Below are 24955 nucleotides of genomic sequence, written 5' to 3'. Positions count from 1 at the left end.
GCTCCCGAGGACTACAGATTCTTTGTGACACAGTTGGGAACCTCTCCAACATAATAACTCAGAGGTAGAAACTAAGAGAGCTAGTGCATGGTTGATCCAAAATTTGAGTCCAGCAAAGAAAATGTACTGGCCAGTTGAGAGGTAAGGAAATTGAGGAAACTGGTGAAACAGAAGTGATCCTGGATTATGGGCAGGAAAGGCAACAAATATGGTCCATATTTTCTAAACTTTGGGGTATTTATAAAATATTGAGCCACGAAAAGTTTTTAAAAAATGATTTCAAATGACAGCCAGTGCCCACTATAATTTGTCTCAGGTTCAAATGAATCACTATGATTTTTTAGCTCTCAAGTCCATCTTTAAATGGATTCTGCTCAGCAGTGGCCACAGGACTGGAAAAGTCAGTTTTCATTCCAGTCCCAAAGAAAGGCAATACCAAAGAATGCTCAAACTACCACACAATTGCACTCATCTCACATACTAGTAAAGTAATGCTCAAAATTCTCCAAGCCAGGCTTCAGCAATACGTGAACCGTGAACTTCCTGATGTTCAAGCTGGTTTTAGAAAAGGCAGAGGAATGAGAGGTCAAATTGCCAACATCCGCTGGATCATGGAAAAAGCAAGAGAGTTCCAGAAACACATCAATTTCTGCTTTATTGGCTATGCCAACGCCTTTGACTGTGTGGATCACAAGAAACTGTGGAAAATTATGAAAGAGATGGGAATACCAGACCACCTGACCTGTCTCTTGAGAAATCTGTATGCAGGTCAGGAAGCAACAGTTAGAACGGGACATGGAACAACAGACTGGTTCCAAACAGGAAAAGGAGTCCATCAAGGATGTATATTGTCACCCTGCTTATTTAACTTCTATGCAGAGTACATCATGAGAAACGCTACAGCTGGAATCAAGACTGCCAGGAGAAATATCAATAACCTCAGATATGCAGATGACACCACCCATATGGCAGAAAGTGAAGAGGAACTAAAAAGCCTCTTGATGAAATTGAAAGAGGAGAGTGGAAAAGTTGGCTTAAAGCTCAACGTTCAGAAAACAAAGATCATGGCATCCGGTCCCATCACTTCATGGGAAATAGATGGGGAAACAGTGGAAACAGTGACAGACTTTATTTTTTTGGGCTCCAAAATCACTGCAGATGGTGACTGCAGCCATGAAATTAAAAGACGCTTACTCCTTGGAAGAAAAGTTATGACCAACCTAGATAGCATATTCAAAAGCAGAGACATTACTTTGTCAACAAAGGTCCATCTAGTCAAGGCTATGGTTTTTCCAGTGGTCATGTATGGATGTGAGAGTTGGACTGTGAAGAAGGCTGAGTGCCAAAGAATTGATGCTTTTGAAGTGTGGTGTTGGAGAAGACTCTTGAGAGTCCCTTGGACTGCAAGGAGATCCAACCAGTCCATTCTGAAGGAGATCAACCCTGGGATTTCTTTGGAAGGAATGATGCTGAAGCTGAAACTCCAGTACTTTGGCCACCTCATGCAAAGGGTTGACTCATTGGAAAAGACTGTGATGCTGGGAGGGATTGAGGGCAGGAGGAGAAGGGGTCGACAGAGGGTGAGATGGCTAGATAGCATCACTGACTCTATGGACGTGAATCTGAGTGAACTCCAGGAGTTGGTGGTGGACAGGGAGGCCTGGCATGCTGCGATTCACGGGGTCGCAAAGAGTTGGACACGACTGAGCGACTGAACTGAACTGAACTGATATTCTATTCTGAACTTTTTGAAATAATACTTCTTTAACATTATTTTTGAAAAAGAATTGCTCAAATAATTTATAATTAAGCATGATTTTGCAAAGTTTATAGCAACCGTCTTGTGCTTAAGAATGAATTGGGGATCATGCTTCACAAACAGCAATTTAAAAAATTCTGTAGCAAGTATTTCTTTGTTCGCAACTTGAGCCTTCTAATGAAAACTGAGAAACAATTAGGCCATAATCTTAAATCCCAAGCTTTGCTTTAGTTTAGCATTTGTGGCTAAGTTAACTGGCATTAGCCAGCTAGAGGAAAGGAAGTTTGCTGTGAGGGCTCACATTGAAAAAGAAAAGGCAATGATTGGAATTACAATGTGACCTGGCCTTAGGGACCCTGGAACTAAATGGGTGTTCGGTTTCCAGCAGCTAAAATCTAAAATATTCATCCAATGATCCTGTCAAGTAACACCACTTTTTTCAGTTCCACTATTAGAAGACTGGGCTTCCCTCTTAGGTCAATCAGTGAAGAATCTGGTTGCAATACAGGAGACCCGGATTCGATTCCTGGATGGGAAGATCCCTGGGAGAAGGAAATGGCTACTTACTCCAGTATTCTTGCCTGGAGAATCCCATGGACAGAGGAGCATGATATGCTACAGTCCATGGGGTCCCAAGAATTGGACAGACTTAGCAACTAAGCCACCACCATTAGAAGACTTCCTCAGAGTTTCTGCACTCTTCCCCTCCCACCAACCGCCTCCCATGGTTTCGCACTGGGCCCTCTAGAAAATTCTTTAAATCTCCAAGAGGAAATATGATTATTTCAATGTATCTTTTTGTGACAGTCAGAAATGGAGAGTCAATCTATGGGTTGGTTCCCGAAGTCAAGAACCCATCTCTACTCGAATCAGGAATCACCTGGGCAGCAGTTCACCTGGGCTCTCCGTGGAGCAGTTCCCTCAGAAGAGGGATAGGTGTGGATGTGACTTTAATTACAATGGCCAACAAGGACCTACTGTACAGCACAGAGAACTATACTCAATATCTTGTAATAACGTATAATGGAAAAGAATCTAAAAATTGAAACTAACAACACAACATTGTAAATCACCTATACTTCAATGAAAAAAATTAACTAGTTAATTAATTTTAAAAAAACAAACAAACAATTATCGGCGGGTCAGAGCTGAGAAAAAATGGGCCCAGAACTTATCCAGGTGCATTTTGGGCTATATTTAAGAAATATAGTAACAACACTGTTTAAAAAATTCTCTAGTCATTCTGTTGCCTGTTCAGATTCCGTCAACTGTATTCTGATAGATTTGGAGCTGGGGCAGAGCTCTGTACACATACTGTGCTACATAATAGCACACTATGATTTTTATTATTATTATTAAAGTCTTTATTGGATTTGTTACAATAATGCTTCCATTTTATGTTTTTTGGGTTTTTTAGCAGGAAGCATGTGGGATCTTAGCCTCCTAACCAGAGATTGAACCCCTACTCCCTACATAGGAAGGCAAGATTCTAACCACTGGATAGTCAATGAAGTTCCTATTATTTTTTCCTTCAAAAAAAGACCTCCCACAATTGGCCACTGATCCTGACAATACCATTGTAATGTAAGTGACAAGGCAATCCCTTCACTATGAAAAAGCTCCTTAACAACAGACTCTCAATGCCTCAAATTTTTGCTTAATAATCACTGTTAAACTTATGGATAATTTATGCAGGTAAAACAAATCAGAGTTTAACTCTGATTTATTAAAACAGTTTTTAGTTGTACTAAAACGCACTTATATGTGACATGTTATTCAAATGCCTAGAAATGCTATTTTGGCCTTTTGGATCACATTCCATTCAGATGTCTACAAGATTTACCTTTTATTAAAATATTTCATCCAGAAGTTAGTTGTACTGTAATTCATTTGGAGCTATATTCAGGAAACACATTTATTTTGAACTACATTTAGAACTGGAACAGATTGTGTGAATTAAGTAACTTTAAAACTAAAACTTATGATAGTTTCCTACCACATAATGATTATAGATTATAACCATCCTGGGGCTACTAAGGTAAGAACATATGTCTGTTTTTTGAGCTTGAGTTGTTCCTTTTTATAAGAGTTACTTGGGCATTATAGAATTTGGACAGTTATGGGAAATTATTCATTGCTATTTTATTTTCAGTATTAATATGCTTTAAAGGATTACCACATAGTTATTGCTCCAATAGGCATTATTAAATTCTTCAAAGACCTTCAACTATTTTCTCAGTATGAGTTAAGTATTTTTAGGATAAATTTAGTCTTAGATAGCTATGATGCCATTTATTTAAGAAAGTATTATAATGGACACTTGAGTTCTTAAAATTTTGCTTCTGGAATTTTTGGTCAGTTGAAAGGTAGGAGAGATCCCAGAAAATAATTGAAATATTCCTATTACCTTAAACAATTGGAGGTTCAAGAAATTAATTTGAATTTTAAGAGATGTGACCTCCCAAGCAGTCATATCCAGTTATATATAAATAAATAATATAAAACTAAATAATGGTTTTAGAATATGTAGATTACAAATAATTGTGGTGAGACAGGAAGGAAGGGAGCAGGGCAGAACTGTCAAAAGAATGGCATAGAATACTACAAAAACTGATTAGGGTCAAGATGGTGAAAGATCTGACTTCCCGTTGATCTTGAACCTCATTACAGACTCACTGTGATACATGGGCAAGCTAAAGGACATCAATGCCATGACAAGTGCAGCGACAGTTCCTAGGCTGGCCATAAAAGGCCAAAAAGTGAGCGGTGGCCCAATTCCTGGAAATCTCCCCTTTCCCCCCAAATAGTTAGCATATTCCTCCCATTAACCTATGAAATTACCTAGCTGAGTTGGTCTGGTTTCTGCCAGTGAAATGTGTAACTCTAAATAAACCTGCTGCTGCTGATGCTAAGTCGCGTCAGTCGTGTCCGACTCTGTGCGACCCCATAGACAGCAGCCCACCAGGCTCTCCCGTCCCTGGGATTCTCCAGGCAGGCACACTGGAGTGGGTTGCCATTTCCTTCTCCAATGCGTGAAAGTGAAGTCGCTCAGTCGTGTCCGACTCTTAGCGACCCCATGAACTGTAGCCTACCAGGCTCCTCCATCCATGGGAATTTCCAGGCACTGGAGTGGGGTGCCATTGCCTTCTCCGCTAAATAAACCTGTTGTCATTTTATTAATATCTTGGCTCTTGAATTCTTTCCTGCTCCAAGTCAAGGATGCTCACTTCCTGGCCCCTCCCAGGAACTTGCTCCAGACCTAGGATGAGACCTGGAATGTGACTGTTCTCTGGCTCCCTCTTCTCTTGCAAAAATGGCAACAGAAATATTAGTAGAAAGTAAAGTAGAGAGGAAAAAGAAAAGAACTATTTTGCCACAATGTTTTATATAATAGATTTAGTTCTAGGATTCCTGTCAGCCAAACTAAAGAACAAAAATAGTAAATTACAAGGAAGAAATATAAACCATTTCTTCAGTGAAAATAAAGATTTTTGCCTTATAGTAAAAGTTTAAAACATTTTTATTGATAAATATGTATTCGGAAAAGTACATAAAATGACACGTTCAGCTCAATGAATTATCACAAAATCAACAACTAGAACAAGACAATGAACAAAACTCTCGGATACTCTCCTTCCATCTTGGCTTCTAATCGTTGCCCCTTCTCTCCTCCCCAAAGGAACATTATTCTGACTGTTATGGTCATCACTTCCTTGATTGTTCTTTACAATTTTATCATTTAAGAGAATCATTTAAGAGCCTGCTAAAATATCTGGCCCACTTTTCTTAATGGTAGTCAATCATTTCCTTAGAGATTTATATCTGTTCTTGGTATGTTTTATATATGAGCCCTTAATTTTGCATATTGTAAAATCTCCCAATCTGTGACTTGCTTTTCATTGTCTTTAATGTTGTCTTTGGTTAGGCAGAAGTCGTCGTTACGAATTTAACGTAGCCATATTTTTAATTATTTTCTTTATAGTTGGTGACCTTTCTGTTCAATTTAAAATTCACTTTATGTAATGAAGACAATATATATTATCTTATAGAATGCTGTTTTACCTTTTACAACTCAATATATAATCAGATAGCACTTGATTTGAGGGAATCCCTTGTAGCTCAGCTGGTAAAGAATCTGCCTGCAATGCAGGATACTCCAGTTCAATTCCTGGGTCAGGAAGTTCCGCTGGAGAAGGGATAGGCTATCCGCTTCAGTATACCTGGGCTTCCCTGGTGGCTCAGCTGGTAACAGAATCCACCTGCAATGCAGGAGACCTGTGTTGGATCCCTTGGTTGGGAAGATCCCCTAGGGAAGGGAACAGCTACCCACACCAGAATTCCATGGACAGAGGGGCCTGGCAGGCCCCAGTCCACTGGGTCCCAAAGAGTTAGACACCACTGAGAGACTTTCAAAAAAAAAAAGATCTACCAATATTGAGTCTTGCAATCTATGAATGCAATATTTCTCCATTTATTTAGGTCTTCAATTTCTTTTTAAAATATCTCACAATTCTCACTGTAGGAGTGTTACCATCTGGTTAAATTTATTCCTAATTAACTGATTATTCCTAATCATCTTTCTTTAAAACGTCAATGTTAACATTTATTACTAATCTATTGAAACACAATTGATCCTCGAATATTGACTGTGTATCAGCAACTGTTAATTTATTAATAACTTTTCCTACGTGTTTTGATTTTCTATGCACATATCATCTATGGAAGAAGTTTTGTCTTCCTTCCTATTTCTGTATTTCCTCTTTTTCCAAAAATTAAAACCCACAATAATCTGAACCCGAGTAATGTGTTATTCTAGTTGTAAACCCAATTAAAAAAGTGCCGGAGGACTCTTTCCACCTCGCATGCTCCAACTCTGAGGCTCTGTGGCCAGACCAGTACCCCTTAAATCATTTCCAATGCGGACGAATCCGAGCAGAACAGAGCAGACGCAGACGCGGGCTGCGGAAGCACCCTGGGAAGCACTCTGCGGCGGTCGCCCCGCCCCTCATCCCGACGCAGCCAATCAGCGCCCTCCTCTTACGAGCGTCTCTCCGACCAAAATGGTGGCGGCCGTTGGCTTGGCGTCCCGCTTTTAGTTCCATTACTCTACTGCTCCCGTTGCAAAATGTGAAAGGAAACGCTGCCGGTGGAGGGGGTCCTGGGCCATGAGTCGGCGAAGGAAACACGGGGACAGCTCTGGCCTGAAGCAAACGCCGCGCAAAGCGATGGCGACTGAAGAATGCAGTTCGGTGTTCGAATCGGGAAAGAGGAGGCTGAGGGCGGCCCGCGGCTCGGGGCCTCAAGGGCCAGGAGAGAGGCCTCCCCGGCCCTTGCCGCAGCAAGAGCAGCCTCCAGTAGCCGCTTCGTGCAGTAAAAGTAATCCCGAGGGTGAGACATGGGCAGCGGGGCCTCCCTGGGCCTCAGCGCCTCAGCTTCAGAACCCCGGGTGGGGGTGGAGTCGGAAATCGTGTTTTCTTTCCCTGGGCTTCTCCCTCAAGAATTCAAAATTAACCAGAATATATTCCCCCACGACTTTCATCCCCGAGTATGAGCACTGCCCGGTTAGGCTTGACCACCACTTATCGCCCCTGCCACAGGAATAAGTTGTTGGGTTTACCTCAGGGAGGAACGCTAATTTCTAGGCCGCTTCTCCAGGCATCAGCAGTGGCAGAGCGAGGAGAAATAATACCTTTTAAAGCCTTCAGGTTATGCCTAGAGGGGTTATTTCACCTTAAACTGTTTGCCCTGACCAGATTTTAGTGAAGGGGCCATATGAAATACAGTTATCTGTATTCTCAAGATCTCGGTCATGTTTTACCTTCTGAATAAACTGGAAGTTACTTGGTATAAAGTTCCTCAAAGTAGGAAACTATGGGCCCCTAAGTATATCATTCTGATCACTTTTTGGTGTTTCTTTTTTTTTTTTTTTTTAAAGATTTCTGATGAATCCTGGTAGGAATTGAAACATAAGAGGTGTTTCCTAGAGCATGTTCTTAAAATAGAGCTTTTTACCTTGTTTGTAGTTTACTTTGACAAAACAATTGCAGAATAAACAAAAAGTGGTATTTGACAGAACTTAACTAAAATGGCTCACTATAGTTTTTTGAAGTAATTAGTGTAAATTGGGTAGGGTTGGCCAAGGGAGGCTAAACAGACTTTTTCTGAAGTTGCTGTTGAAGCATTTTTCATTTTTGAAATGTATTTTTCTGAAGTTTCTCTTGAAACGTTTTTCATTTTTGAAATGTGTTTGTAAATTACAAGTGGTTCCAAAAGCCTCCAAGTTCCAGTGGAGTGGCTAGCTTATACAGTATTGTCCATTTATAGAGCTATTAGATTGTCTTAAAGTACTTACTATTTACAATGTCAAGTTTGTAAAGTACTACTGGGATTTTTATGTGAAACGTTTCAGTTGTGGATAGAGTAATATAGTCATCACTGGGAGAAAATTTTATAATTGGAACATAAAAAGTAATTTAGCTGAGGTATTTAACATTAAGGTGTTATGAAGTAAAGTAATCCTTTAGAAAGCAATAATCGTTATTTTCATCTTATTTTATATAGAAATATATGAGACACCAAAGAGAATGCTGCAAATGGATTTATTGTCATCTACCTTCAGTTCTCCTAATGATCCAGATGGACAGAATGATATCTTTTGGGATCAAAATTCTCCAATGACAAAACAATTAGGTAATTTGTCATTAACAGTTTTTTTGGGTAAATATTTGATTAATGATTAGGATTTAACCTTAGAATTTCAGTCAGGTATTCACATCAGGAACTTTTATACAGCAGATGTTTTTCCAGAATCTGAAGTGATTTTGTTGCTGTGATAGCCGTGTAATGTCAGAGTGCTTAGTGATCTAAGCCATGCTAATTGTTTTCTATAAGAAGTGACTGATATTTTTAGAAATTAATTTTTGTTTATAATTTATATGAATTTCTTTGTTTCTTTAGATAAAGGAAGAAAGAAGCAGCTTTACACCACAGATAGTGATGAGATCTCACATATTGTTAATCGTATTGCTCCTCAGGTAAATATGAGTAATTTTATAGTGTATTTTAGAACAGTGAAACATGGCAGTAAGTTTTGTTTGTAGTTCATTCATGTGAAAAATATTTTGTCTTATTCAATTCTCTTCTCCAACAACAGAGCAACACAGATTTTTTTTACCTTTTCTACCACTGAAATGCATGTTTTGAAAAAAGGAACATAGTGTAAAATTGGGAACATATATTTTCCTAAGCATATGTTTTATTTTTTAGAGATGATTTTTAACTAGAGTCTTGTTTTTATTTTGTTTTCAATGTTATTTAATAATATATGGTTATTATTTTTCAGGTTACTAAAAGAATAGAATCAGACAATAAAAATTTAAACTTCAAAATATTTTATTATTATTATTATTTTAACTGTCTGTAGTATTTTCCCAGTTGAAACTGCCTTTCTTAATACTTGTTAACTTAAAATATCATCAGGAAACGTTAGAGTGGAATAAAACTGGATTTGGGTTTAGTACTGAGTCTGCCTTCTATGGCAGCCCCTAAGCAAGTCACTTGACTTGCCAGGTGGCACAGTGGTAAAGAATCTGTTTGCCAGTGCAAGAGACACAGGAGACATGGGTTCAGTCCCTGGGTCAGGAAGATCCCCTGGAGTGGGAAATGGCAACCCCCTCCAATATTTTTGCCTTTAAAATTCCACGGGCAGGAGCCTGGTGGCTACTGTCCATGAGGTCTCAAAGAGTTGGACTTGACTGAGCATACACACACGTACAAGCAAGTCACTTAAACTATCTGAACTTTAGTTCATTTAGTTATTAAAATAGAATTATTACTTGTCTAGCTCTCTTTCTTGTATTATTGTTATGATTGAATTAGGTAAAAATTGTTTGTAAACTATAGACTACTATAAATATTAGGTATATTAAAATTAAGTATGATAGTTAAATTATCTGCTGTAAAAGAACTGTGTTCAAAAGTTTCTTCTTTATTTCAGCTTTTGTGATGCTTGAGTAATAGGTCACTCTCTGCTCTGGACCTCTTTCTTTTTTTTCTTATTTAGCAACATTTAAATCCAGAAAACATCCAATTTTTGTTTAGCGTCCTCACAGGAAGTATGGTATTCTCCTTGATGTGGCCTCAGATAGTGACTGTATGTTGACCATAAACAATACATGGCACTGGCCCAAACTGTGGTTACAAGGATCACCATCCAGGTGGAGGAGACAGGAAATAAAGTTTTTCTTAGTGGCTATAAAACATCCAAAATTACAACTAGGACAGTCGAAAGAACTATGTTGCTACTAGCTCTACTTTCCATCTTTGGCATGTCATAGAAATACATTTTACATAGAGTTCATTAGTTAAATAGCATTTATGCCTTATATTACCCACTCCAGTGTTCTTGCCTGGAGAATCCCAGGGGCGGGGGAGCCTGGTGGGCTTCCGTCTATGGGGTCACACAGAGTTGGACACGACTGAAGTGACTTAACAGCAACAGCATGCCTTATATTACTTGCTACATAAGTTAACAATAGATATTCATTAAATTGTTGATTTTACACGAAAGAAGCATAATAAAATGTGTCTGGACTGGCTAGCCTAAATAGTGATAAAAAAGGTAAGTAAATTATTGAACTCTTTACTTAAGTAGGCTGGAAATAATTGCTCACATAAAGAAACGGCAGCAGTATGCAAGTGGTAACTTGTGTATAAGAATGCAGTTAAATTAGTTGCTTTTAAATGGTACCCCTTTCAAGTGAGCACTTTTAAAGTGTATAAATCTTTGGTAATATCAAGGTCTGTTTAGGAACTTGTCATGTTCCAGCATGGCATAGGTGAGTTACCCTCCTCAAATAATTATTTAAATCACCTTCATAGTTCCAGAGATACATTTTAAAATTTGTACTTTTTTTAATTGATGGGGCTTTCCTGGTGGCTCAGTGGTAAAAAAATCCACCTGCCAATTCAGGAAACGTGGATTCAGTCCCTGGGTCAGGAAGATCCTGTGGAGTAGGAGATGGCAACCCACTCCAGTTTCCTTGCCTGGGAAATCCCGTGGACAGAGGAGCCAGGTGGGCTACAGTCCATTTAGTCACAAAGAGCTGGACACGACTTGGGGACTAAACAACAAACAGCAATAGTTCCAGAGATGACATTTTTTTTAATTTGCATTTTTATTTTAATTGATCAGTCATTTTACTTCCTTCGGGATACTTTTCATGCAGTGTTGTTTGTTTGAAGATGGTATATATTTTTCTATCATTTTTATACAACTCTGCACAGTATACTTTAGAATTAAATGAACTAGTGTGCTTAGATACATTTTACAGCACCTGGATTGTACTATGTAATTATTAATGAGGAATTTTAAAAAATGTAACATTTACAAATAATATAAAAACTGTATATAGGACCCATATATTTATATTACTGGATATATAAAGTTATTATACTTTTATTCTCTAAAAATGGAGTGAATTTAAAATTACTTGGTAAATGGACCAAAAAAGTCCGTAATTAAATCATTAAGAATGTTATCTTCCCAAATTCAAGATTGTTGAAACAAAAGGGAAGTTATGTATTGAGTCTAAAATCAAAATTATTGCTTTTCTTGAGTATTTGCAAAGCTGAAAACTGCTAGATTCAATTGGACATCTAAGGAAACTACTTTTTGATTGATTGATGATTTTGAAGTACCAAGTGGTAGGCAACTTATCACCTAACTTTCTAGTGTATAAACATGAACTGACATCTTTATGCTCAGCATTTTGCTAGATACTGAGCTATCACAGAAACTGTCCTTGCCTTCAAGTAATCTGTAATCTAGTAATTAGATTATTTTGTGTGACAGTTACTTGTTTATTCATTCCAGGTACTATAAATATAGAGTAGAAAATGATTAACTTGTTTATTTTGTTGGTTTGGTTTGTAACTAATAATAAATTCATTCTCTAATTTTGTGCATGATCAAGTGACTAAAAGGTATAAAAGAAACATGTATGACTAAGATGGCTTTTTTCTAGCCTTAATACTGGTTAAAACTTCTTTACCCACTTTCTCTACTTAATTTTGTTCTTCTCCCTACCTCATTCACAGCATCAGTTCTAATCTTGCCATTATCTCTAACCTGTCCTGACTTAATGCTAAATTTTCTTAGTTCTATCTAAGTGTTGTCAGTTCACGTCAACATGGATTGTCCAACTTAGATGAATGTTATAATAGCAATAGGGAAAATTTGGAGATTCAGGTAATACAGAAAGAACTCCCTATTTATCTTTTTATTCCTAATTCTGATAATTCCTGCTGCACAGTTTATTTCTAGTACTAATGTTTATTTTTATCAATATCTTACGACAACTGAAATAAGTTGATCAGTTTTCTTTTGATAAAAATATGTACTTTTATTATTGAATATGTATTTCTATTCTGCAGTGGCTTCCACAGTGGCTCAGATGGTAAAGAATCTGCCCGCAATCAATGCAGGAGACCTGGGTTCGATCTCTGGGTCAGGAAGCTCCCCTGGAGAAGGGAATGGCTATCCACTCCAGTGTTTTTGCCTGGAAAATTCCATTGACAGAGGAGTCTGGCAGGCTACAGTCCATGGGGTCGCAAAGAGACATGACTGAGCAACTAACATGCATTTCTAATTAAATTCTTAAGAACTTCAAAGTTTTTTTAAAATATGGAATTCCCAATTCTGAGTGTTTTCATTCCCTAAAGCAAGTAGATCACTTCTTACAACTTGTTATTACTATCCTCCAGTTTTTCATTGTTTTTGAAGTTTGTTTAATTGCTGTCACTTTACCAGAATTTGTTCCTTTAAGAAAATAATTCTACATAATTAAAGTGGGTTTTTGTTTGGTTAGTTGTTTTTGTACTTTCACATCTCTTTTTTTTTTTGTCCTTCTGCCAAAGGATGAGAAACCAACAACAGACTCCATGCTGGGCGTGTGGATTGGTGACACTGCTATTCCTTGCACTCCAAGTGTAGCAAAAGGAAAATCAAGAGCAAAACTCAGCTGCACAAAGTAAGTTTAAACTTTTCAGTTTTTCTTATATTCAATGAAGTAAATATTTTTAGTATTTTGTTTGGGTTTTGTGTGTATGTCAGAATGGTTATAAATTATTATCCTTAACTTTGACATGTAATGTTTTGAACTTATTTATGTCCGGATGTGTTAAAATTTGTGAGTTTTAACATTAAAATATGTTAAATAACAGTTGAGCATTTATGACATTTAGAATATCTACATAATTTTTGAAATATTTGTTTAATAGGTTAAAATCACAAAATCAAGAGGAAGAACTTATGAAATTAGCTAAGCAATTTGATAAAAATATGGAAGAGCTGGATGTGATTCAAGAGCAAGACAAGAGAAATCATGATCTTATCCAGATGATTTCAAAAGCAGAGACTTCACATAATTACAGAGATAATATACAGATGCAGTTACCATGTGATACAGTTCCTGAAATAGATAAGGCTATAATAAAGAAGGCAGTGAAAGAAAACACCAAGATACCTGTGGTAAATGATCAAACCAGCAGTCAGAAGCCATTTGACCAAAATGCTGAAGCAGCCTTTATTGCCATGTTTGATGGTTCTACTCAGAAATGTAGTGGACAGTTAAGCCAAGATTTGTCAGATGCTTTCTTGAAAACCAGTAATACTACCTTTGGAAAGAAAAACACTTTGAAAGAGGAGAAAATCATTACTAATGAATCTGTGGTCACTGAAAATCTGCCAAGTAAAACCCTAGGATCACTTTCTCATCAAGTCAATAATCCTGGAATGACAAAATCAAATGTGACTTTCTGTACTAAGGAACCAGGAACTTTTAATAAACACATTGATACTTTTACTACCAGTGATTTTGAGGATGATTGGGAAAACTTACTAAGTAATGAGCCTTTTGTTATGCAGAATATTGAAATGTCTGAGCTGTTCCCTGCTCCTAAAACAGTCCAAATCGCTGATCAAAAGGAAATTTGTTCCTTTAACAGTAAAAAGGATAAAACTAAGTCAGGAATGAATAAAAGTCTAGATGTCAAGTTAAGAGATTCAAAAATTTTACAAGGTCTTCCTTCACATACATGGAACAGTGAATTAACAGATGCTGAAAAATACAGATTTTCACCAAAGCCAAATGATAAACCAAATAAATTATCAGCCACTGGAAATAAAATGAAATTGGAGAAATCTTTTAATATAGTTGTTAATCAAGACAAAATTCAAGACTGTGCAGTTGCATCTAATCTGACAAAAGTAAATGAAAATACTCATACTAAATTTAATTCTAAAGTAAATGCTTCTGAAAAGAAATCTGCTTTGAAACCAGGATGTTCTAATAAGTCCATTTTTAATCAGTCTTTGAAAATGCCTGCTAATGTCAAGCCTTTCAGCTCAGCAACTTTGGGCAATACAGCCAGTGTTTGTAACCCAAATCAGACTAACGGATCAAAGTTAGGTTCTTTCTTTGATGATTGGAATGATCCATCATTTACCAATGAAATTGTTAAAGCGTGTCATCAGTTAGAGAATAGCTGGGAAGCAGATGATGTAGATGATGATATATTGTACCAGGCATGTGATGATATTGAAAGACTAACTCAGGAGCAAGATACTAGAGTTGACAGCAAGACATCAGAAAGTGTCCTTGGGATCAATGATAGCTCTAAACATGGAGCCAAAAACTTGTTTACTACACCTAAACAAGGAAGTCAGTTGATGCAGTCAAAGCACCTGAATCTGAACAGCATTTCAGCGCAGACATCTTCATTGACAAATAGCTTACAAATAAATAAATCAGTGAAGATGGAGAGAGGGGAAATGTATGGAAATTCTCCGGGATTTTTAGGTGCCACAACAAATTTGAGTATATACTGTAAGAACTCAGACTGTCAGATCACTAATCTGCATGTCTCTTGCAACAACACTGATGTACCCAAACAAGTGAATAGTTATAAATCAGTTCTTACAGGAAGTTCAAGTTTGAATGTGAGTTCACATCATATGAGTACAGAAATTGCTGCTTCTAAGAAGAGATTGAGTACCCTACGTCTATCCAGGAGCACCATAAGAGGTGAAGCTCAGAGTGACCGTAAGAGAGCAATTAGATTTTCTGAGTACGTGTTTACAAAGATGAAAAATTGTCCGATGCTTTCCCCGTTTAATAACAGTTCTGTAACAGGAAGTATTTCTGATACCAAAATCGCACAGGGTTTGGAGAAGAATAAAACTGTCAACCCGTTATCTGGGAAAGCGGTTCAGCAGCAGTCTTTGGTGAAATTTTCTGAACCTTTGAAACAACCTTCAAAAGGTATGTATGAAACAGTGTTCTTTGAAAAATAGCCAGACTAGTTCTTTGTGGATTGAATTTTCATGACATATGTTAAAGACTATTCTGCTTTAACTAGAAGTCTTAAAGTGATTCTTAGAAATAATGATGCTGGAATATACAAACACTGGGTGGTTTGTGTTTTTAAAAGACTGCATTGAATTCTTTGCCAACATGTAATACAATGACTATTATAGTTGCCAATCAATAAGTATGTGTTGAGTCTTTTCTCAATTATTTCCTGGAAAATTTTACTTATGCATATATGTATTACTGTATGAGAGTCCTTGTGTTCACTGAAATACCTCACTGTTTTAAAATTTGAGTAATTGTCTATTTTTAGCAGAACAATATGTGAAGGTTTAGATAATTCTAATTAAATACCTTTGCTAGAATACTATCTGATATAAAACTGTTAAGCTATGATGGTTAGAGTTGTTATTTAGTACATCTTCTGATCTTTGATTCTTTCCAGTTTTTCTTTTCCCCGAATTCTCCTATCTTATCAGGTTCCATTGTTTTTACACCAAAAAATGTATCTCAAAATGGTCCATTTTTCTCACTCTCTGCTGTACCACCCTTATGCAAGCCAACATTTCCTAACTGGACCGCTGCAGTTCTTCTACCTGTTCCCTCTCATTTCTAGTCTCCAAACAGCAGAATCATCTTTTAAAACAATGTTAAAAAAATAAAAAGCAAATAGACATATTTGGCATTCCTCTGCTTGAAGACAACCTTCAGGCACTGCTCATCATATTTCAAATAAAATCTTAATTTACACCCTGATCTGCAAGCCTGGACTGTCTCTATAACCTGCCTGTTCTCTTTTTTTCTTGCCTTACCTACTAGACTTCAGCTACAGCAGCTGTATTTGAGTTCCTCAAACAGGATAGGTTCTTCTCTAGTTCAGGAACTTTGCTATTCCCAGCTAACACTACTGCCTTCAACAGTCTATAAATGCTTTCCTGTTATTTTCAGTCATCTCTCTTTTATTTCCTTAATTTCTTTTGTCACAGTTTGCAATCGGATATTGATTACCATCTGTCTCATCAGTGAACCTAAGCTACCATAGCAGCTGCCATTTAGAAGATGTTTAATAAATACTTGCGTGAACATTATACAATATAATCTCAAAAGTCTGTCATTCACTGATACTGTAATAATTTAAGGGAATATTTTTGGCATAACTGTGTGTGTTTCTTAATGCCCAGTGCTCTTCAACAGAAACCTTGTACATGCATACACCAGATCTGCTAGCTGGTTTCCATTTATTTCTTAAACACAATGTGTTTCTCAGTACTCAGAATGATTTTGGTTCACTTTCTCAGTTTTGCCAGTAGCCCGTGTTAACTTGTTTTACACCATTTACTATTCTGGCTTGTAATTATTGACTTTTTAAATCAGTCTCCCTCAGTTGAGGCTAACATTAGGAATTTTACCTATTATGTAGATCAATGTTAATATGGTAATGGAGTTTTTAGTTTCTTTTAATAGTAGATTGTTTTCTGTTTAGATTCTAAGTGATGCTTCTGGTGGTATTATCACTACAACTTTGCTGTTAAGTGATCCCTCACTTTTAAAAAATTTGTAACAGTAATAGGTTATTGTTTAAAAATAAAAAGTATAAGTTAATTTGACATAAAAAGGTAAGTCCTCTATTTCTCCTTTTCTCCAAAGATTTTTCAGGGAAAGCCCCTGTTAATAGCATTTTCTGCAAGTATAAAAACGTAGGGGGGACGATGGTGTGTGTGTACCTATACATTTATTTAAATAGATGTAATTATATTGCAAAGACTATTTGGCAGCTTGATTTTGCTTTCACTTAATGTATTGTAACTGTCTTTTTCCTGATAGAGCATAATTTGCTTTAGTCCTTTGAATCACTTCATAGTATGTAGTTGTATGGATGATGCCATAATTTATCTGTTTCTCTATTGATGGAGGTTTAGTTTGATTGCAGTTTTTTGCATTACATGTAGTCCAGTGTGCCAGTGAATATTAATTTGCACATGCTCATGAGATTGTATCTGTTTGAAAATTGATATGATTCAGAATATTTTAAATGTTGATGGAGATCTTTAAATCTTACCCCTAATTACGTCAATTTATACTTTTATCAGTACTTAGACAATGAATATGCTACATTATCACCCAAACTAGATATTTTGAAACTTTAAAATTGTTGTCAATTGATAGTAGTTTCAAATATTTGTTTATATTTAAGTAAGTACAGTTAATTGAGTCATTCTTCCAGTGTGAATTAACTTAATTATACTTGTAATTCCATTAAAGACTAAGTCTCTCTGGAATATGTGAGTTTCTCCAAAACTCCTGTCTACTATCTTATCAGCATTTTTTTTTTTTATGGATAGACTCTTTCAGTTTACTTTATAGTTTTTCTGTTAAGTTTATTGATAGTACCTGGCATCACTGACTCGATAGACGCGAGTCTGAGTGAACTCCGGGAGTTAGTGATGGACAGGGAGGCCTGGCGTACTGCAATTCATGGGGTCGCAAAGAGTCGGAGAGGACTGAGCGACTGAACTGAACTGAATATTCTAATTAATACTAACCTTGTTAGCATTTTCTATTGTTGCCATTTCCTTTTACTTTGATGTAGCAAGCTGCTCTGCAGCAAATACCTTTGGCTAGGTAGGCGGGGACAGGGGGACTGCTAACTACCTCATTGTTTTAAGCTAGATTTGGCTAATTGTGGCCTGTCCAAATCCAGCCTATATAACCTGTTTTTTGTGCAGCCAGAATATTAAGGTGATTTTTACTTTTTAGATGGTTGAAAAAAATCAAAAGAACAATAATACTTAATAACTTTTGAATGTGGAATTCATGTTTCATTGTACATAAACAAACTTTTATTTGAACATAGCCACATCATTTATTTATATGTGTTGTCCATGGCTGTTTTCATGCTGCAGTGACAGAGCTGAATAGTTTCCACAGGAGATCCTATGCCTCTTAAAGGTTAACATATTTTTGGGTCTTTTACTGAAAAAAAAGGACTTCCCTGGTGGCTCAGTGATAAAGAATCTGCATGCCAATGCAGGAGACACAGGTTGGATCCTTGGGTCGGGAAGATCCCCTGAAGAAGGAAATGGCAACACACTCCAGTATTCTTGCCTGGGAAATCCCATTGACAGAGGAGCCTGGAAGATTACAGTCCACAGGGTTGCTAGAGTCAGACTCAGCTTAGTGACTAAACAGCAACTGAAAAAAAAAAGTTTTTCACCTCTGCTTCAGGATTAAGATTTGAAAGAGCCATTTTTGTTTTGTTCCTTGCCAATAGTTGGAGCGCTTGGTATATATTTTTATTGAAGAAATGAGTGACTCTTCCAAAATCAAATTTTCCCTATGTGACTTTATTGTATCTTTCAAAATTAATTTGTAGAATACCACACAACCAACTGAGGTGCCAGTTTTAGAGAGCCATGTTCTATTCTGCCATGGATTGTTAACCTATTTTCCTTCTAAATTTATAGTCAACTGAATGTAAATTGTGTGTGTGTTCTGAGTTTCTTGTGTTTCTCCACTTTCAGACTAAAATAATAATTTAGTCGAGCTAATCTAAAAGTATATTGTATCTTTCTATAAGAAAAAATAGCTGCAGTCTATAAGATAATTGATTTAGAAAGTAAAAGGCAACAGAATCACCTGAGGTATTTGAGATATATATCTCTTACTCTGAGCACTCTCTCCCATTTCTGATTATACTGGGGACAGAAGGAGAGAGTGATGATATATTTTGGGTAAATATCTACCTTGGTTAACAAGAGAAATGTCTTAAAGCAACTATATTCTGAATCTCTGTAGATGTCACTGTAGATATTTCTCTTGTTAACAGTACTACTGATTCTTCTTTAAAGGGTAAATTTTACAACATATGCAGTTTCACCAATACACAGTCACTTAAGTATGTATTTGGATGATGGTCTTGATTTTAGAACATTAAATGAAAAAATGTTGGCTAAAATTTTGAACTCTGATTCTTAGTAGCATTACATAAATAATCTTTCAGCTCAGAGTGACTTAACTGTGGAATTGAATTCATTTTATTGAACTCAGAATTTTGTTAGAGGCAGAATTGGTTGTGTTAAATTTAAGACACATTGTTCATTTCATAGTATGTTTATCTGAAGTATACACTAAAGTATGTTACATAAAAAAATACCAGAATGCTTCACATTTTGTAAAAAGATTTCATATTGAAAATTGAAAATTTTCATATTAAAAATTTTATGCAGACATCCTGCTCCTTGAAATAATTTTCCAATGTTTATAGAAAATAGACCCTCCATCTAAAAATGCAGTATTTGACAGTGAATTTTATGTTTATTGACATGATAGGTTTCACTCTGTTACTCCAAAATATTTTTCTTAAACAGCTGAAATGAAAATCTCTGAGATCTGTAGAGGAAAAAAATGTAGGAGTAGGAATATTAACATCAGTTATCTTATACTAGAAATATACTATTTGAAGTATTAATATCTGATTCATTTTATTTTGAGTACTTTTCTATTACACTCTATATAACATTTAAAATTCCAATTTGTTTTTAAAATACATTCATTTATTCGTTATATAAATTAGGTGTCATTGTTCATAAGAATTATTTGCTGGGTAGTCAAAATGTAGAGTTTTTAATCAATTTTATCACCCTGTGAGAAGAGTACATCAAAGAGATTGATCAGTTCTTGATTTCATTTTGGCCTGGAGCCTTGTACTGTATCTGCATTTGTAATCGAGGATGAGGCCCCCTGATGGCTAGGTGGTAAAGAATCCTCCTGCCAATGCTAGAGACACGAGATGCAGGTTCAGTTCCTGGGTCAGGAAGATCCCCTGGAGAAGTAAATAGCAACCCACTCCAGTATTCTTGCCTGGTAAACCCCATAGACAGAGCCTGACAGGCTGTAGTCCATGGGGTCACAAGAGTCCTACAGGACCTAGCAATTAAACGTCAACAAATGGTTGAGTAACAAAACCAAAGACATTCTTTACCATCTGAGTCACCAGGAAAGCCCAATAACAAAACCAGTGTGGCACATCTGGGTAATGAAAAAGTAAAAAGTAAAACTCATTCAGAATGATTTTATAGTCTTTAATATCTATATTTGGTTTCATTTTTAGAAGAAGAAGAGAAAAATAGAAAGTATTCTCCGGAAGAAATTCAGAGAAAAAGACAAGCAGCGCTCGTTCGAAGAATGGCCAAAGCGCAGGCGTCATCTGTAAAGAAAGGCAGCTCCCACTTAACTTGATTTTTTTAGTGAAATGTTACTTGGGAGATAACAAAGACAGTTGATAACTATCTATGATAGGAAATGTTTTTCTTGATTTCTCCATGAGAAACTTAATGCTGAGTTATAAAGCATGGACTTCTACTATATTTAATAAATCATTGTTTACGTGGTCAATGAAACCTTTCTTTGGAGATGTATATTGAAGTTAATTGCATGTAAGTTTTGGAAGTTCAGTAAAGTTAGCAGTTATGTAGTAGAATTATGCAGAGGAAAGTAGTTTTATTTTTAAATACTGTGATTACAGAGGGTCATGTCAAAACTCCTTAATTTTTTATTGTTAATACGTGTTTTCCAAATACAAAACTTCAACCTACTAATTTTTTTGTTGTTATTTTCAGTAACTGTTCCTTAAAGTTTTTATACATTTCTGCATTTTAATTAATGCTTTCATATTCTTAGGAACATGGATGGTGGGAAATAAAGGACTTCACTTTATTTTTAAGAAATTACTCTTTTCAATTCCTAGTCTGTAATAGATGTGAATTTAAAGTTTTCTAAAATGTAATGCATTTTGGAAACTTCACCCTGTTTTTAGGGAAGATCCTGAGTTAAGAACTTTAGAAAAAAGAATGTGGATTGGCTATATAAGTAGTGTAGTGTCATTAACATTTAGAACTATCAGAAACTTTAGAGATCATCTGGTCTTTTCATTGTATAGGTGAGAGATGAATACTCATATTCTGAAAGTCACAGGCAAGTTTGTGCTTGGATTAGGAAGGTTTCTTTCATTCTAATGAATACCTAGTCAAATGGTATCATTTGCTTCAGAGTATTAATTAGTACATAAAATAACTTGTTTGTGGGAGCATTAATTATAGTATAAAATTAAAAGTAAAATACATTAAGAGACTTTCATAATAATGCTGATTGTTTCTTACATTAAAGAATCAGTATATAAAAAGAATCTCTTCAATTTACCTATAACTATGTAATTTTCCCTTGATTAATTCACTGACTTTGCTTATTCTTCTCTATTATCTGTTTTTATCTGAGAGTTTCTAAGCCAGAAGTAAAAACAGTCTAAGATGAGGGCATAAGGGTGGTAATGCTTTGTTTATCCCAAATGGCTTTAGGAGATGTGACAGAAGTTATAGATGGGACATACCTGTGAGGGTGTTCACCATTATTTTGACCTATACAGAGATACTTCATTTTTAAAGTTGTATTTTCATGTATAACACATTCTAGGTAATGTGTAATTTTTGTCTAAGGCTCTTATTTATTAGAAAGAACATAAATACAGGTAATTATTCTATGTAAGAGAATGAAGAGCTGAGAATCTTCAGTTCAGTCACTCAGTCGTGTCCAGCCCTTTGCGACCCCATGAATCGCAGTACGCCAGGCCTCCCTGTCCATCACCAAATCCCGGAGTTTACTCAGACTCATGTCCATCAAGTTGGTGATGCCATCCAGCCATCTCATCTCTGTCGTCCCCTTCTCCTCCTGCCCCCAATTCCTCCTAGCATCAGTCTTTCCAATGAGTGAACTCTTGGCATGAGGTGGCCAAAGTCCTGGAGTTTCAGCTTTAGCATCATTCCTTCCAAAGAACACCCTTATCTTTTTTTTAAAATAACTTCACTGTGTTCTTACTATCCTTTGGTATCTATCTCTGCTTTTGTTTATTTAAGCTTTTCCCGCCCACCACTTGATTTCTCTAGAATGCCTTTAACCTATTCTGTCCAGTTGTGAAAACTCAGCCCAGTAAGTTTGCGTTTCTTTGACACTTACACCCTACCATCCTTACGTCCCTTGTAGCTCAGCTGGTAAAGAATCCACCTGCAGTGCAGGAGACCTGGATTTGATCCCTGGTTTGGGAAGATCCCTAGAGAAGGGAAAGGCTACCCACTCCAGTATTCTGGCCTAAGGAGTCCATGGACTGTATAGTCCATAGTGTCTCAAATGTTCAGACACAACTGAGCGACTTCACTTTCACTTTCATCCTTACTGGAATTGATTTCTCTGATCATTGTGGTACTTAGTTCTGTCTTTTGTAGAACAATTCTATAATGCCTTATGTGTTAATTCAGTGGTATATACATTGTAGTAATATTTGTAAAACTTCTTAGTTTGCATCTCCCGTAATTTTATCATGTTCTGAATACAGCCTATGCTGCTATTTACTTAACAGTTTCTTTAAAGTGACCACTTTTCTCTTTAAAGGCAAACTTACAGTACTTACGGAGTTGTAAGAGTGGCCCACCAAATCCAAGCCTGAGAATGCTCTTCACCCTCACCTTTTCTATCATACTGATTCCTCTTCTTTAGCTATTGTGGAGGAGTTGAGGGGCCCATTACGTACCATATGGAGGATTGTTTAGATAGTGTCTCTAGCTTGGGTTTTTCCAGTCTATAGGGGTCTGTTTTCACACAAGTAAGGGGCAACTGGTAGGCCTGTCAGTTCTAGTCCATCTCTAGCTCTGCTGCTATTTATGCATCTCAGGTTGGCTGCAGAAAAACCAGTGCTAAGAATGCCATTATTGCAAGAAAATCTACAGAAGAGACCCTGTCTGTCATCATTCATTATTGGTGTAGTCAACTCTGATCCGAGGAAAACTTGGATTGCTGCTTATATACAGTGTTATGCATGCATGTACCACACCTTGGGAAACACTGCTTATATCGTTATACTGTATTATCACTAAGTTTAAAGTTCTTAAGGATAGAGGCATCTTATTCATCTCTGTCTATCCAATATTCAGCAGCTGATATTCAGTTCAGTTCAGTCGCTCAGTCGTGTCCAACTCTGCGACCCCATTAATTGCAGCACGCCAGGCCTCCCTGTCCATCACCACTCCCAGAGTTCACTCAGATTCACGTCCATCGGGTCAGTGATGCCATCCAGCCATCTCATCCTCTGTCGTCCCCTTCTCCTCCTGCCCCCAATCCCTCCCAGCATCAAAGTCTTTTCCAATGAGTCAACTCTTTGCATGAGGTGGCCAAAGTACTGGAGTTTCAGATTTAGCATCATTCCTTCCAAAGAAATCCCAGGGTTGATCTCCTTCAGAATGGACTGGTTGGATCTCCTTGCAGTCCAAGGGACTCTCAAGAGTCTTCTCCAACACCACAGTTCAAAAGCATCAATTCTTTGGCGTTCAGCCTTCTTAACAGTCCAACTCTCACATCCATACATGACTACTGGAAAAACCATAGCCTTGACTAGACGGACCTTAGTCGGCAAAGTAATGTCTCTGCTTTTGAATATGCTGTCTAGGTTGGTCATAACTTTTCTTCCAAGGGGTAAGCATCTGCAGTGATTTTGGAGCCCCCAAAAATAAAGTCTGACACTGTTTCCACTGTTTCCCCATCTATTTCCCATGAAGTGTTGGGACCGGATGCCATGGTCTTTGTTTTCTGAATGTTGAACTTTAAGGCAACTTTTTCACTCTCCTCTTTCACTTTCATCAAGAGGCTTTTTAGTTCCTCTTCATTTTCTGCCATAAGGGTGGTGTCATCTGCATATCTGAGGTTATTGATATTTCTCCCAGCAATCTTGATTCCAGCTTGTGTTTCTTCCAGTCCAGCGTTGCTCATGATGTACTCTGCATAGAAGTTAAATAAGCAGGGTGACAATATACAGCCTTGACATACTCCTTTTCCTATTTGAAACCAGTCTGTTGTTCCATGTCCAGTACTAACTGTTGCTTCCTGACCTGCATACAGATTTCTCAAGAGGCAGGTCAGGTGGTCTGGTATTCCCATCTCAGAATTTTCCACAGTTTCTTGTGATCCACACAGTCAAAGTCTTTGGCATAGTCAATAAAGCAGAAATAGATGTTTTTCTGGAACTCTCTTGCTTTTCCCATGATCCAGCAGATGTTGGCAATTTGACCTCTGGTTCCTCTACCTTTTCTAAAACCAGCTTGAACATCAGGGAGTTCACGGTTCACATTGCTGAAGCGTCGCTTGGAGAATTTTGAGCATTGCTTTACTAGCATGTGAGATGAGTGCAATTGTGTGATATTCAGTGGTATTTATGAAATGTTGAATGAATTTAAATGGATTCTGGTGGCAGAGATTCTGTCTTGACGCACTTAAAGCATTTTGACTCTGATTCCTTGAACTTCAGAATTGGAATATGTTTCTAGAAAGAGTTTAAATTTTGCCTAGCACTGATTCATATAAATGATAATTTATCTGGAGTATGATTGTAGTTTTCAGTTCTTGTTCGGATATAGTGATCATAATTGCTTGTGAGACTCAAAGCAACAAACTTAGGTCTTTATGCTTTCCCTTAGACTTCATAAATGAGTACATCAGGGGTAGATTTTTATGTTTGCTTTTAAAGTCCATTGACTTTAAAATCAACAGGATGGAGAAGACGGCATAATTACTAAATTGATATAACAGTTGCTAAATGTTTTATTTACCATGAATGGTTTTAAGAAATTTACATTTAAAGGCCATTTTACAAATAGGGAAACTGAAATAAGCATAATAAGTAACTTTCTCAAGGTCATACAGTTGGATGTTGGAGCTGGAGTTTGAACTCAAACAGTGTAATTACAAATAATACAATATTAACCACTGGTCATTCATGGAAACTATT

General features: G+C 36.8%; 1 protein-coding gene across 1 annotated transcript; it reads left to right on the top strand.

Moving 5' to 3' along the window:
• Nucleotides 1–6835: 6835 nt before the first annotated feature.
• Nucleotides 6836–20699, top strand: ETAA1 (ETAA1 activator of ATR kinase). The gene is made up of 6 exons (XM_068972241.1): nt 6836–7147; nt 8321–8449; nt 8717–8793; nt 12677–12789; nt 13040–15081; nt 20240–20699. The coding sequence occupies exons 1-6, from the start codon at nt 6925–6927 to the stop codon at nt 20365–20367; spliced, it is 2712 nt and encodes a 903-aa protein (XP_068828342.1). The 5' UTR covers nt 6836–6924; the 3' UTR covers nt 20368–20699.
• Nucleotides 20700–24955: the final 4256 nt, after the last annotated feature.

Source organism: Capricornis sumatraensis, chromosome 1 (genome assembly GCF_032405125.1).
Source record: "Capricornis sumatraensis isolate serow.1 chromosome 1, serow.2, whole genome shotgun sequence".
NCBI classification, from domain to species: domain Eukaryota; kingdom Metazoa; phylum Chordata; class Mammalia; order Artiodactyla; family Bovidae; genus Capricornis; species Capricornis sumatraensis.
The sequence above is the reverse complement of the archived record's forward strand: the minus strand, read 5'-3'. Positions and strand labels throughout refer to the sequence as shown.